Source organism: Tamandua tetradactyla, chromosome 8 (genome assembly GCF_023851605.1).
Source record: "Tamandua tetradactyla isolate mTamTet1 chromosome 8, mTamTet1.pri, whole genome shotgun sequence".
NCBI lineage: Eukaryota > Metazoa > Chordata > Mammalia > Pilosa > Myrmecophagidae > Tamandua > Tamandua tetradactyla.
In genome coordinates this window covers 74,307,826-74,321,341 of record NC_135334.1, presented here as the reverse complement: position 1 = coordinate 74,321,341, position 13,516 = coordinate 74,307,826, and the positions used below count along the sequence as shown (strand labels likewise).

General features: G+C 39.3%; 1 protein-coding gene across 8 annotated transcripts in view; it reads left to right on the top strand.

The window, feature by feature from the left end:
• The window catches only part of RNF121 (ring finger protein 121), a 142,262-nt gene that overhangs the window by 106,734 nt on the left and 22,012 nt on the right, over positions 1–13,516 (top strand). For all 8 annotated transcript variants that reach the window (XM_077113707.1, XM_077113705.1, XM_077113709.1 and 5 more), the window contains 2 exons: positions 6,989–7,096; positions 9,856–9,976. In XM_077113707.1, the coding sequence (XP_076969822.1) occupies positions 6,989–7,096; positions 9,856–9,976 (229 nt within the window). The remainder of the gene's footprint in view (positions 1–6,988; positions 7,097–9,855; positions 9,977–13,516) is intronic.

Genomic DNA, 13,516 nt, shown 5'->3' with positions numbered 1-13,516 from the left:
TGTCCTTTCCACTGTATCCTACTCCACTTGATCAGTACAAACCATGGATAACTGAGCTGGTGTGATCCTCTAGGTGTTGCCTGACCTAAAATTTCCTGTCCTTTCTACTGTATCCTACTCCATTTGATCAGTACAAGCCATGGATAACTGAGCTGGTGTGGTCCTTTAGGGAAGACACTACAGGATGTTTGAAGACATTCTTTAGCCTATGAAACCATCACCCATGTTTAACAATAGCAGGGAGGCACAGACAGGGCCTGGAGCTTCTTCCCTTGAGCCCAGCAGGGTTGGCATTAACCTAGTTGGCTCTCAGGGACCAGGCAGACTTGCACCTGCTTGGGTACAAAATTGTTTATTAGCTCTTATCTCAGGATGGTGGCTCCTGATATCAGAGACCTACTCCCATAGCATTTAAAAGGTACTGGTGCATTCAGAGAATCATCTCTCTTCTCTGAACCTATCTGGGGTTAACCAAACAGATTCTGCACTGCTTTTCATTGCATTCTAGGGGTACTGCTCCTCCTTCAAGAAAAGGGAACCACCCCCTGCTCCCCCCACATACATCCAATTCAATTAAAAAAACATTTTGTCAGTCCCCCCCCCCCAAAAAAAATCATTTTTTTGCCAATTCATTAGAGATCACCCCTTTCATTATTGGCCTATGATGCAGCAAGACTATATTCAGACTAACCAGGTCCAGGTACAGAAGCCTGCAGCTAATTCTACCTCTTAATTGTCTTTCCTTGAATTCTCTTTCTTTTTTTGCAGCTTCATTCAGTGTTTTAACATGATTACTTTACAATTAGGTATTATTGTGCTGTCCATTTTTGAGTTTTTGTATCTAGTCCTGTTGCACAGTCTGTATCCCATCAGCTCCAGTTACCCATTATCTTACCCTGTTTCTAACTCCTGCTGAACTCTGTTACCAATGACATATTCCAAGTTTATTCTCGAGTGTCGATTCACATCATTGGGACCATACAGTATTTGTCTTTTAGTTTTTGGCTAGACTCACTCAGCATAATGTTCTCTAGGTCCATCCATGTTATTACATGCTTCATAAGTTTATCCTGTCTTAAAGCTGCATAATATTCCATCGTATGTATATACCACAGTTTGTTTAGCAACTCGTCTGTTGGTGAACATTTTGGCTGTTTCCATGTCTTTGCAATTGTAAATAACGCTGCTATAAACATTGGTGTGCAAATGTCCATTTGAGTTTTTGCCCTTAATTCCTTTGAGTAGATTCTCAGCAATGGTATTGCTGGGCCGTATGGCAATTCTATATTCAGCTTTTTGAGGAACCGCCAAACTGCCTTCCACAGTGGTTGCACCATTTGACATTCCAACAGTGGATAAGTGTGCCTCTTTCACCGCATCCTCTCCAGCACTTGTCATTTTCTGTTTTGTTGATAATGGCCATTCTGGTGGGTGTGAGATGATATCTCATTGTGGTTTTGATTTGCATTTCTCTAATGGCCAGGGACATTGAGCATCTCTTCATGTGCCTTTTGGCCATTTGTATTTCCTCCTCTGAGAGGTGTCTATTCAAGTCTTTTTCCCATTTTGTAATTGGGTTGGCTGTCTTTTTGTTGTTGAGTTGAACAATCTCTTTATAAATTCTGGATACTAGACCTTTATCTGATATGTCGTTTCCAAATATTGTTTCCCATTGTGTAGGCTGTCTTTCTACTTTCTTGATGAAGTTCTTTGATGCACAAAAGTGTTTAATTTTGAGGAGCTCCCATTTATTTATTCCTTCTTCAGTGCTCTTGCTTTAGGTTTAAGGTCCATAAAACTGCCTCCAATTGTAAGATTCATAAGATATCTCCCTACATTTTCCTCTAACTGTTTTATGGTCTTAGACCTAATGTTTAGATCTTTGATCCATTTTGAGTTAACTTTTGTGTAGGGTGTGAGATATGGGTCTTCTTTCATTCTTTTGCATATGGATATCTGGTTCTCTAGGCACCACTTATTGAAGAGACTATTCTGTCCCAGGTGAGTTGGCTTGACTGCCTTATCAAAGATCAAATGTCCATAGATGAGAGGGTCTATATCTGAGCACTCTGTTCGATTCCATTGGTCGATATATCTATCTTTATGCCAATACCATGCTGTTTTGACCACTGTGGCTTCATAATATGCCTTAAAGTCAGGCAGTGCAAGACCTCCAGCTTCGTTTTTTTTCCTCAAGATGTTTTTAGCAATTCGGGGCACCCTGCCCTTCCAGATAAATTTGCTTATTGGTTTTTCTATTTCTGAAAAATAAGTTGTTGGGATTTTGATTGGTATTGCATTGAATCTGTAAATCAATTTAGGTAGGATTGACATCTTAACTATATTTAGTCTTCCAATCCATGAACACGGTATGCCCTTCCATCTGTTTAGGTCTTCTGTGATTTCTTTTAGCAGTTTTTTGTAGTTTTCTTTATATAAGTTTTTTGTCTCTTTAGTTAAATTTATTCCTAGGTATTTTATTCTTTTAGTTGCAATTGTAAATGGGATTCGTTTCTTGATTTCCCCCTCAGCTTGTTTATTACTAGTGTATGGAAATGCTACAGATTTTTGAATGTTGATCTTGTAACCTGCTACTTTGCTGTACTCATTTATTAGCTCTAGTAGTTTTGTTGTGGATTTTTCCGGGTTTTCGACGTATAGTATCATATCGTCTGCCAACAGTGATCGTTTTACTTCTTCCTTTCCAATTTTGATGCCTTGTATTTCTTTTTGTTGTCTAATTGCTCTGACTAGAACCTCCAACACAATGTTGAATAATAGTGGTGATAGTGGACATCCTTGTCTTGTTCCTGATCTTAGGGGGAAAGTTTTCAATTTTTCCCCATTGAGGATGATATTAGCTGTGGGTTTTTCATATATTCCCTCTATCATTTTAAGGAAGTTCCCTTGTATTCCTATCCTTTGAAGTGTTTTCAACAGGAAAGGATGTTGAATCTTGTCAAATGCCTTCTCGGCATCAATTGAGATGATCATGTGATTTTTCTGCTTTGATTTGTTGATATGGTGTATTACATTAATTGATTTTCTTATGTTGAACCATCCTTGCATACCTGGGATGAATCCTACTTGGTCATGATGTATAATTCTTTTAATGTGTTGTTGGATACGATTTGCTAGAATTTTATTGAGGATTTTTGCATCTATATTCATTAGAGAGATTGGTCTGTAGTTTTCTTTTTTTGTAATATCTTTACCTGGTATTGGTATGAGGGTGATGTTGGCTTCATAGAATGAATTAGGTAGTTTTCCCTCCGCTTCGATTTTTTTGAAGAGTTTGAGGAGAGTTGGTACTAATTCTTTCTGGAATGTTTGATAGAATTCAAATATGAAGCCGTCTGGTCCTGGACTTTTCTTTTTAGGAAGCTTTTGAATGACTAATTCAATTAATTTACTTGTGATTGGTTTGTTGAGGTCATCTATGTCTTCTTGAGTCAAAGTTGGTTGTTCATGTCTTTCCAGGAACCCGTCCATTTCCTCTAAATTGTTGTATTTATTAGCGTAAAGTTGTTCATAGTATCCTGTTATTACCTCCTTTATTTCTGTGAGGTCAGTGGTTATGTCTCCTCTTCCATTTCTGATCTTATTTATTTGCATCCTCTCTCTTCTTCTTTTTGTCAATCTTGCTAAGGGCCCATCAATCTTATTGATTTTCTCATAGAACCAACTTCTGGCCTTATTGATTTTCTCTATTGTTTTCATCTTTTCAATTTCATTTATTTCTGCTCTAATCTTTGTTATTTCTTTCCTTTTGCTTGCTTTGGGATTAGTTTGCTGTTCTTTCTCCAGTTCTTCCAAGTGGACAGTTAATTCCTGCATTTTTGCCTTTTCTTCTTTTCTGATATAGGCATTTAGGGCAATAAATTTCCCTCTTAGCACTGCCTTTGCTGTGTCCCATAAGTTTTGATATGTTGTGTTTTCATTTTCATTCGCCTCGAGGTATTTGCTAATTTCTCTAGCAATTTCTTCTTTGACCCACTCGTTGTTTAGGAGTGTGTTGTTGAGCCTCCACGTATTCGTGAATTTTCTGGCACTCCGCCTATTATTGATTTCCAACTTCATTCCTTTATGATCTGAGAAAGTGTTATGTATGAGTTCAATCTTTTTAAATTTGTTAAGACTTGTTTTGTGACCCAGCATATGGTCTATCTTTGAGAATGATCCATGAGCACTTGAGAAAAAGGTGTATCCATTGCTGTTGTGGGATGTAATGTCCTATAAATGTCTGTTAAGTCTAGCACATTTATAGTAATATTCAGATTCTCTATTTCTTTATTGATCCTCTGTCTAGATGTTCTGTCCATTGATGAGAGTGGTGAATTGAAGTCTCCAACTATTATGGTATATGAGTCTATTTCCCTTTTCAGTGTTTGCAGTGTATTCCTCACGTATTTTGGGGCATTCTGGTTCGGTGCATTAATATTTATGATTGTTATGTCTTCTTGTTTAGTTGTTCCTTTTATTAGTATATAGTGTCCTTCTTTGTCTCTTTTAACTGTTTTACATTTGAAGTCTAATTTGTTGGATATTAATATAGCCACTCCTGCTCTTTTCTGGTTGTTATTTGCATGAAATATCTTTTCCCAACCTTTCACTTTCAACCTATGTTTATCTGTGGGTCTAAGATGTGTTTCCTGTAGACAGCATATAGGAGGATCCTGTTTTTTAATCCATTCTGCCAATCTATGTCTTTTGTTTGGGGAATTCAGTCCATTAACATTTAGTGTTATTACTGTTTGGATAATATTTTCCTCTAACATTTTGCCTTTTGTATTATATATATCATATCTGATTTTCCTTCTTTCTACACTCTTCTCCATGGCTCTCTCTTCTGTCTTTTTGTATCTGACTCGAGTGCTCCCTTTAGTATTTCTTGCAGAGCTGGTCTCTTGGTCACAAATTTTCTCAGTGACTTTTTGTCTGAGAATGTTTTAATTTCTCCCTCATTTTTGAAGGATAATTTTGCTGGATATAGGAGTCTTGGTTGGCAGTTTTTCTCTTTTAGTAATTTAAATATATCATCCCACTGTCTTCTAGCTTCCATGGTTTCTGCTGAGAAATCTACACATAGTCTTATTGGGTTTCCCTTGTATGTGATGGATTGTTTTTCTCTTGCTGCTTTCAAGATCCTCTCTTTCTCTTTGACCTCTGACATTCTAACTAGTAAGTGTCTTGGAGAACGCCTATTTGGGTCTAATCTCTTTGTGGTGCGCTGCACTTCTTGGATCTGTAATTTTAGGTCTTTCATAAGAGTTGGGAAATTTTCAGTGATAATTTCTTCCATTAGTTTTTCTCCTCCTTTTCCCTTCTCTTCTCCTTCTCGGACACCCACAACACGTGTATTTGTGCGGTTCATATTGTCCTTGAGTTCCCTGATACCCTGTTCAAATTTTTCCATTCTTTTCCCGATAGTTTCTGTTTCTTTTTGGAATTCAGATGTTCCATCCTCCAAATCACTAATTCTATCTTCTGTCTCTTTAAATCTATCATTGTAGGTATCCATTGTTTTTTCCTTCTTTTCTACTTTATCCTTCACTTCCATAAGTTCTGTGATTTGTTTTTTCAGTTTTTCTATTTCTTCTTTATGTTCAGCCCATGTCTTCTTCATGTCCTCCCTCAATTTATCGATTTCATTTTTGAAGAGGTTTTCCATTTCTGTTCGTATATTCAGCATTAGTTGTCTCAGCTCTTGTATCTCATTTGAACTATTGGTTTGTTCCTTTGACTGGGCCATATTCTCAATCTTCTGAGCGTGGACCGTTATCTTCTGCTACTGGCATCTGGGCATTTAGTCAGTTTTCCCTGGGTGTCGGACCGAACAAGGTTGTAAGATTTTTCTGTGAAATCTCTGGATTCTGTTTTTCTTATCCTGCCCAGTACGTGGTGCTCGTGGCACACGTTTGTCTCATGTGTTCGGAAGGGATCCCCTTGGTCACCAATCTCCGCGGCCTGGGGATTTCCGATCCAATTCTCTCTGTTGGTTTGGGGGGCCGCACGTGGTGGGGGCGTCAGCCGCCGCAGCTTGAGGGGACCCTGTGGCTGGTTGCCGGCCGCAGCGGGCCCGGGGAATTCGCCACCGGACCAGGAAGTCGCCCGCGGGGGAGGGGCGTCGGTCACCGGCCACCGCGGCCTGTGGAATTCCTCACCGGACCAGGAAGCCGCCCGTGTGGGAGGGCCACCGCGGCTTGGGTAGCCTTCTGATCCGAGACTTGTAGCCGGACCAGGAAGCCGCCTGCAAAAGAGGGGCGCCGGCCGCCTCGGCTTGGGAGACTTGCCTCTCTGAGACTCTCAGCTGGCCCGGGAAGGAGGGAGGGAGGAGCTCCGGCCGCCACAGCTGCCGCTGCTCGGGAAATCACGCACCGCTCGGGGATCTCACCGCAGCCGAGTCTCGCAGTCAGACTAGCCAGTCCAGACTGGGGTACGCTGTGTGTCCATTCCCTGTCGTGACCCCGGGAGCTGTTCTGCACTGTTTCAGTTCACCTAGTAGTTGCTTTGGAGGAGGAATTAAGACGCACTTACCTTACTAAGCCGCCATCTTGGCCCCCTCTCTTTCTTGACAGAAATAATTGGCTTTCCCCACCTATTCCTTTCTGAACAGAGGTGTATTTATTAGTTATTACTTACTTGTCTAACTAACCTAAATTTGACCTTTATAGTGAGATGACATAGCTCTCCGAGGTCTTCTGTGCTCTTTCTGTGTTTTTGAGACTAAAGCTTTCTTTTGGGAATCTCTTTTCCTCCCATGGTCCAAGACCTGGAAAATACAAAGCACTTGCTTTGTGGTATATGGTGGTGTTTCTGCAATTAAGAGAGCAAACAGCTTTGAGAAGTAACTGGAGTTGCTCATTAAGTCTTGAACAAACAGACTGATGTCTCCATCTGATGTGAGAATACAGGATTCTGGTAGTTCAGGGGCCCCTGAGGTCAAAGCTTCTGTGTCAGCTGTACTGACTTTCTCTCCTTTTTCCAGGTTGGTTTATAAGTGGTTCCTGTTGATCTATAAAATCAGCTATGCCACTGGCATCATTGGCTACATGGCTGTCATGTTTACTCTCTTTGGTCTTAACTTATTATTCAAGTGAGTACCGTTTGTTTTTATTTTTCTGGGTCTTTGGGGAGGAGGAGCTGGTGAGGTATACCATTCTTCCTGTTGCAAGTCCTGGGCATTAATAAAGAAGATATGACACCCATCCCAAGATAAGGGACTTGGGTTGTGGGAGAATGGAATGATTGTGCTGGCAGAAAGCGAAGAATGCCTGGTTATATTTTCCAGTAATTTATTTTATAATGGATAAAATGGAAAAGACTATGTAATAGCGAAAGTAAGAATAATGATGGTCAGTCACTCATAACTCCATCACCCCAAGAGAACCATATTCCTTGACCATGTATATACTATTTATTGCAGTGTCCAGTCTTCCCGAGTGACCTTATGTTCAACTACATCAAAGGTCAGCAAACTGCTCTGGCCCACTGCCTGATTTTTAAATAAAGTTCTACCAGGTCAAAGCCACACTCATTTGTTTATGTAAGGTCTATGACTGTTTTTGTACTAAAACAATAGTGTCAAGAAGTTGTGACAGAAGCCATATGGACTGCAAAGTCTAAAATATTTGCTATCTGGCCCTTTATAGAAAACATTTGTTGATCCCTGGACTAGACAATTGAACTCATTCAACCATAGTTGGCCACACCTGACAATAAAGCCACTTCGATATAAGACAGGAAGCATAGCAGGACAGTGTTTATAGGAGTCTTCACAGTAGTCTCAGGGCACCATGACATCTGAAGTACATAGAAATAAGACCACATAGATGGATGTGTGAGCCACCTTGGTTTAGAAGTCCCATGCCCCCGAAAGATACATGAATTTTCAGAAATGCACCATACTTAGGGAGCTCCAAAACTGCTTCCCACCAGATGTTTATAGGTTAATCACAGATTTCCCAGTCCAGATTCTATGTGCTAATCACAGATCACATGTAACACATAAGCATTTTTGCCTTGTTTGTAACACAGCTGGCACTTCATCAGGTTTCTAATAAAACAATTGGGAAAGTTAACTCATGAACATTTAAGTCCTAGCCCATTGTTGGACACTTAAGGTTGTTTTCAATGCAGTACTATCACAGATAAAACTGCTGTGTTAACTTCCTAGGGTACATCCTTGGAGTGGGGTTTTGGCTATGGTTTGTTTTGTCATGAAGCTTGCCAAATGATTTTTTTTTCCAGCTAATAAGTTTCCCCATTCCCAATTGAGACAGAAACCAAGAAATCCTGGTCTCTGTGAATAGGTGAAGCAGAAGAGAGTAGGTGAGGCAGAGTAAATAGGTGAGGCAGAAGAGATTGGGATTATGACTGGCATTTTCCCCAAACCTAGGGCACTATAGGTAGAAGTCTGAAAGGAGTTTATTTTAGAGCAAGTAAATATAAAAAGTGAAAATGTGTCCTACCTTATAAAATGAGAGGATACTCATGGAATTCTTTATTCCAGGGGTAGTATAGTCTGAAAGAATAAACACTTATGAAATGTTTAGAGGAATTCATCAATTTGTAGAGTGTAACATCTCATTAAAGAAAACCAAGATATTTTAGGTAGTATCTTCCTAACCTGTCTGGTTAAAAAAAAAAAATCAACATCTGCATTATTTTTAAGATGTTTCTCCTATAATTACTATTTCTTTTTACTTGCCTAAACTATATAAAGAGGAAAACAGGGTGGAGAGAACGCTCACCATCTTTTTTTTGCTGCTGATTAGGTTAATTAGTATAAGATCCTTGCTCAGTCAGTGGATTAAATATTACAAGTGTGGTAAGCAAATCCAACCTATGGTAAATATAATTCATAACTTTACATAAACAAACTATTCTTTGTACAAATATTTAAACAAATATTTCCTGTATTAACATTTATAGACTCAAGGTTGTAAGTTACCGGTTCTTAGAATTGCTAGAATGCATCTCCTAATATTAAGGCAAGATTTTTATCCTTCTTAGTAATAGACTTGGACCAAAATTTGACTTTTATAACATGATACAGAATGTGTATTGTTGAAACTTAAAATGTTATGGTAAATGATATATAAAATATTTACTAACCATCTTATCTTCTTTTCTTTATCTTTGGTTGGCAGACATTCCCCATAAATGGCCAAATAGTAAACATTTTAGGATTTGCAGGCCAAAAGCCAAAATTTATGATATTATGTACGTACTTAAAGGACAAAGGAGAGAACTTTTGTCCTGCCCACCCTGTCTGCTTAGAGCAGCCGTCCTGGGTGGTGGGCATGCTTTATGCCCATTTGCCATCAACCGTGATGTTCTCAGGAGGAAGGGCCTGGCAAGGACTGTGTGGTCATGTTTTTACTCTCTGCTCCAGTGACGCCCGGATCCTGGTTTGTCCTTTTCTCCTTCTGGAGCACTTATCCATTTCAGCTTGAGCAGCTGGTTGGAGATCGGACAACTCAGTGAGTTGCCACCTTCCCGGACTGAAATTCCACCACTTGTTGCTTAGCAATTGCTAACAACTGATTTTTCAACATATAGGTGACACCAGTGTGATTCTTAGGCAGCTGTGAGGATGGCACTGGGAACAGAATGGGATATAGGGGCAGAAGGAGATGCCTTGGCTTGGCCCTCCAGTGCTAGCATGCTTAAGTAATGCCTGCAGGCCATATAAAAAACAGGCAGCAGGCAAGATTTGGCAGTAGTTTGCAAACCCCTGCTGTAGCCCATCTACTTTCCAAGCTCTGGGCCCTGCCTATGTGCCCCAGAGTAGTAATCCAAAATAGTTGTATCTCAAGGCAGGCCCAAATGACCATGTTGCTTCCCTTACAGAATCAAGCCAGAAGATGCCATGGACTTTGGTATTTCTCTTCTCTTTTATGGCCTCTACTATGGAGTTCTTGAGCGTGATTTCGCAGAAATGTGTGCAGACTACATGGCATCTACTATAGGGGTGAGTTCATCTGGGTTCTAATACTGCCTCCTGCCACCTCCAGGGATCAAGATAGCATCATTTGTGTGAGGGAAGATAAAGGCATTGAGGGATGAGAGAAGCTATATAAAATACTTAAGGTTAATATTCATGGAGACTCCATCCTTAAAACTTGGAAAGTCAAACCTCAAATGTACCTTGAAATTTTTAACTTTAGGGTTATTATACCAAAGAACCATTTTACTCAGCATGTAGTTAATATTCATTCAACAAATATTTATTTTATGCCTCCTGTGTGCCTGGGCACAGTGATAGGTATGATTATAAAGGCGTATAACATTAAGCGTGGTCTTTGCCTGAATTATATGCATTCCTTCATGGGAGCTATAGGTATTAAAGAAGTAAACACCCAAGTAAATATAAAATTACAACCTTAATTGTTTATGAAGGACAGCTTCATGATGCTATGAACAGATATAATAGTGGCATTTGAGTCTAGGGGCTCAAGATGGTTTCCCTGAAGAAGTGATTATTGAGCTGAAACTTTAACAATGTGTAGAAATTAACTAGATGAAGTGGGAAATCAGGTGTATACCAGGTAGAGTAAACAACATGTGTAAGAGTCCTGTAGTGGGACAAAGCATGAGTATATGTGAACAACTAAGGTTAGTGTGGTTTTAGGGCCAAGAATGTGGTGGAGATGTCTGGAGAAATAGTCAGGGGCTTGACCAGAAAAAGACTTATAGGCTAAATTAAGGATTTTGATTTTGATACTAAAAACACTGGAAATTTTTTGAAGTATCCTAAGATAGAGAATAACATTATCAGATTTATGTCTCAGATTAAAGACAGTTCCACAGATTAGAGTGGGCCATTTAAGAGACAATTGCAGTAGTCTAGACAAGATGAAGGTATCTTGGATTAGGGTAGAGATGATGGAAATGGAGAGAAGTGGACATATTTAAAGAGTATTTTGGAGTTAAGTTTGAAAGAAGTTGGTGATAGGTTGGTTCTAGAGACTGAAGGAGAAAATAAGAGGGAAAGGTGCTATCAAAACTGACATGTAAATTTCTGACTTGAGCAACTGATTGGATGACAGAAGAGAAAAGCAGTGAGGAATGAGATAAACCATATTAAGTTGTGGATGGTATGAGTAGAAGCTCCTTTCTTAAATCTTCAAAATCCAGGTCTCACATGTGCCCTGAAATTATTTTTACTTGAGGCCCATTATAGGAAAGAGCCACTAAGATTTGTAGGAACCACCACAAAAACCTAATTTTGTAGTTTCCTTCATGGAGAGAGGAAATGCTGCAAGAGGGCTAATAATTGAGAAATTCTTCAAGCTTAAAATATGGATAAAAGTTATAACCAGTGTAAGAGATGCAAGCTTATTGTTTAAGTAAAATATCTTTTAATTTTTATTCAACATGGAAATATGTCTTTGTTGTTTTGCTGTTTATAAAAGTAATACATTCTCTTTGTAAGTATTTAAACAATACAGGAGTGCTCCCAATATCAGTATCATTGCCTTAGTCTGAACCCAAATACCACCCCCCACCAGAGGGAATATTTCCACATTTGATGGACATTCTCCCAGTTCTGTACTGAAATATTTGTGACTCTGATGTAGAAGGACTGAAGGGTGTTCGGAAGTTCTTTGTATGTCATGGTTTGGCAGTTTGGAGCAAAACATTCATTGGATATATAACATCTTCGAAAGGTCCTCTTTGCAATGGGTTCACACATGCAAATTAAGATTAAGAACATATCTTTGTTAGGATATATAATTCAGTCTACCACAGTCAGAAAAATAAACTTTGAGTACCTGAATTAGGTTCATTAGATTTGCCACACTGCCTACTTTCCAGTGCTTCCAGACCCCACCTATCTGAATTCTCAGCCTACCTCTGTGTAGTAGGTGATGTCTCAGTACAACCACCTAGTATCCACATCTAGGCGGCTACCATCCTTCAGATGACTAGACCCAGAATCTGTGTTCCTGACAAAAATAAGTGTTACGTTCCCTCCTCCTATATACCTCAGGCCATCCTTCTAAATCCTGGTATCTTATATAAGGATCTGCCTCTTCTCTAGGTAAATGACATTGAGCATGGCTATTCCTTTTAGAGGAGATGACTTTCCTACCCAAAGGGATGTGATCATGGTGACCCCAACTATAGACAAGTGGTGTGCTATTATTTCCCCAGGCCCACTCCCAGAACACCCAAGAATCTGATCGATGCTTTGGCCCAGGGGAATTCTTGGAAAGATTCGGATGGCTTGTGATAGTGCTGGGTGAAATACCAGGAATTCATTTTTTTTCCTACAGCAGATATTGCTTAGACTTGCTCAGTATCCTAACAGATCAGACCAGGTAGGAATGTGGGAGAGGGGGCTCCATCATGGGATGGAGGGATAGCTAGCACTACTTTAGGGTTCTTTCCAACCCCAGCATTCTCTTATTTCTTTCCAAATGTTTGGTCAAGTGATCCTTGCTTTTCTCAGTATCGCCTGTGCCCCTGAGCCATAGCAACCTGAATTTCAGCAACATTCCTGAGCTTGAAGGAAGAATCTGATCAATGTTTTGGGGAAGTCAATTTGAAGAAGCCAGGAAACGCCAGCGTTACAAGCATTCATTGGCTTGTATTGAAGTAACAGTTACTCAAGCAACAGTTACTTATTGACCATATACGATGTACCAAGTATGACCAGATACAGCATTTAGTAGTGTCATTATTGCCCACTTCTAGCAGCAGAGCTAGCCATTTTATAAAATTAATAAACTTTATTTTTTAGAGCATTTTTAGATTTACAGAGAAATCGAAAAGGAAGTATGTTGAGTTCAGATATACCTCCCCCATAGTTTTCCCTATCATTTTACATCTTATATCATTAATTAAATTAAAGTCCATAATTTACATTAGGATTCACTGTTTGTTTTGTGTAGTTCTTTGGATTTTAACAGATACATGATGTCATATATCCATCATTACGTTATCATACAGAATAGTATCACTGCCCCCTGCCCCCCCTCCCAGATCTCCTGTGTATTACGCATTCATCCCTCCCTCTCTCCTTCCCTCCCTCCTGAATCCCTGGAAACCACTGATCTTTTACTGTCTGTATGGTTTTACCTTCTTCAGAATGTCATATAGTTTGAATCCTTATAGTATGTGGCTTTTTCAGACTGGCTTATTTCATTTAGCATATGAAGCTAAGGTTCCTTGTCTTTTCATGCATTTATGATAGCTCATTTATTTTATTCTTAACTTTTTATTTTGAAATAATTTAAAACAAGGAGAGTCACAAAAATAATACAAAACCTGAACAGCAAACTCTAGCTTCCTCTCCATCAAGACACCTAGATCCACCAACTTTTAACATTTTGCCACATTTGCTGTATCATGTTATTTCTCCATTCATCTATCCAGCTATCTGACTATCTGCCTATTTATTTTCTAAATGCTTGAGAGTAGGTTTCATGCATCATGCTTCTTTTCTTAGACACTTAATATTTTTCCATGTACATTCCCTGAGAACAAAGATATTCACATATGCAAC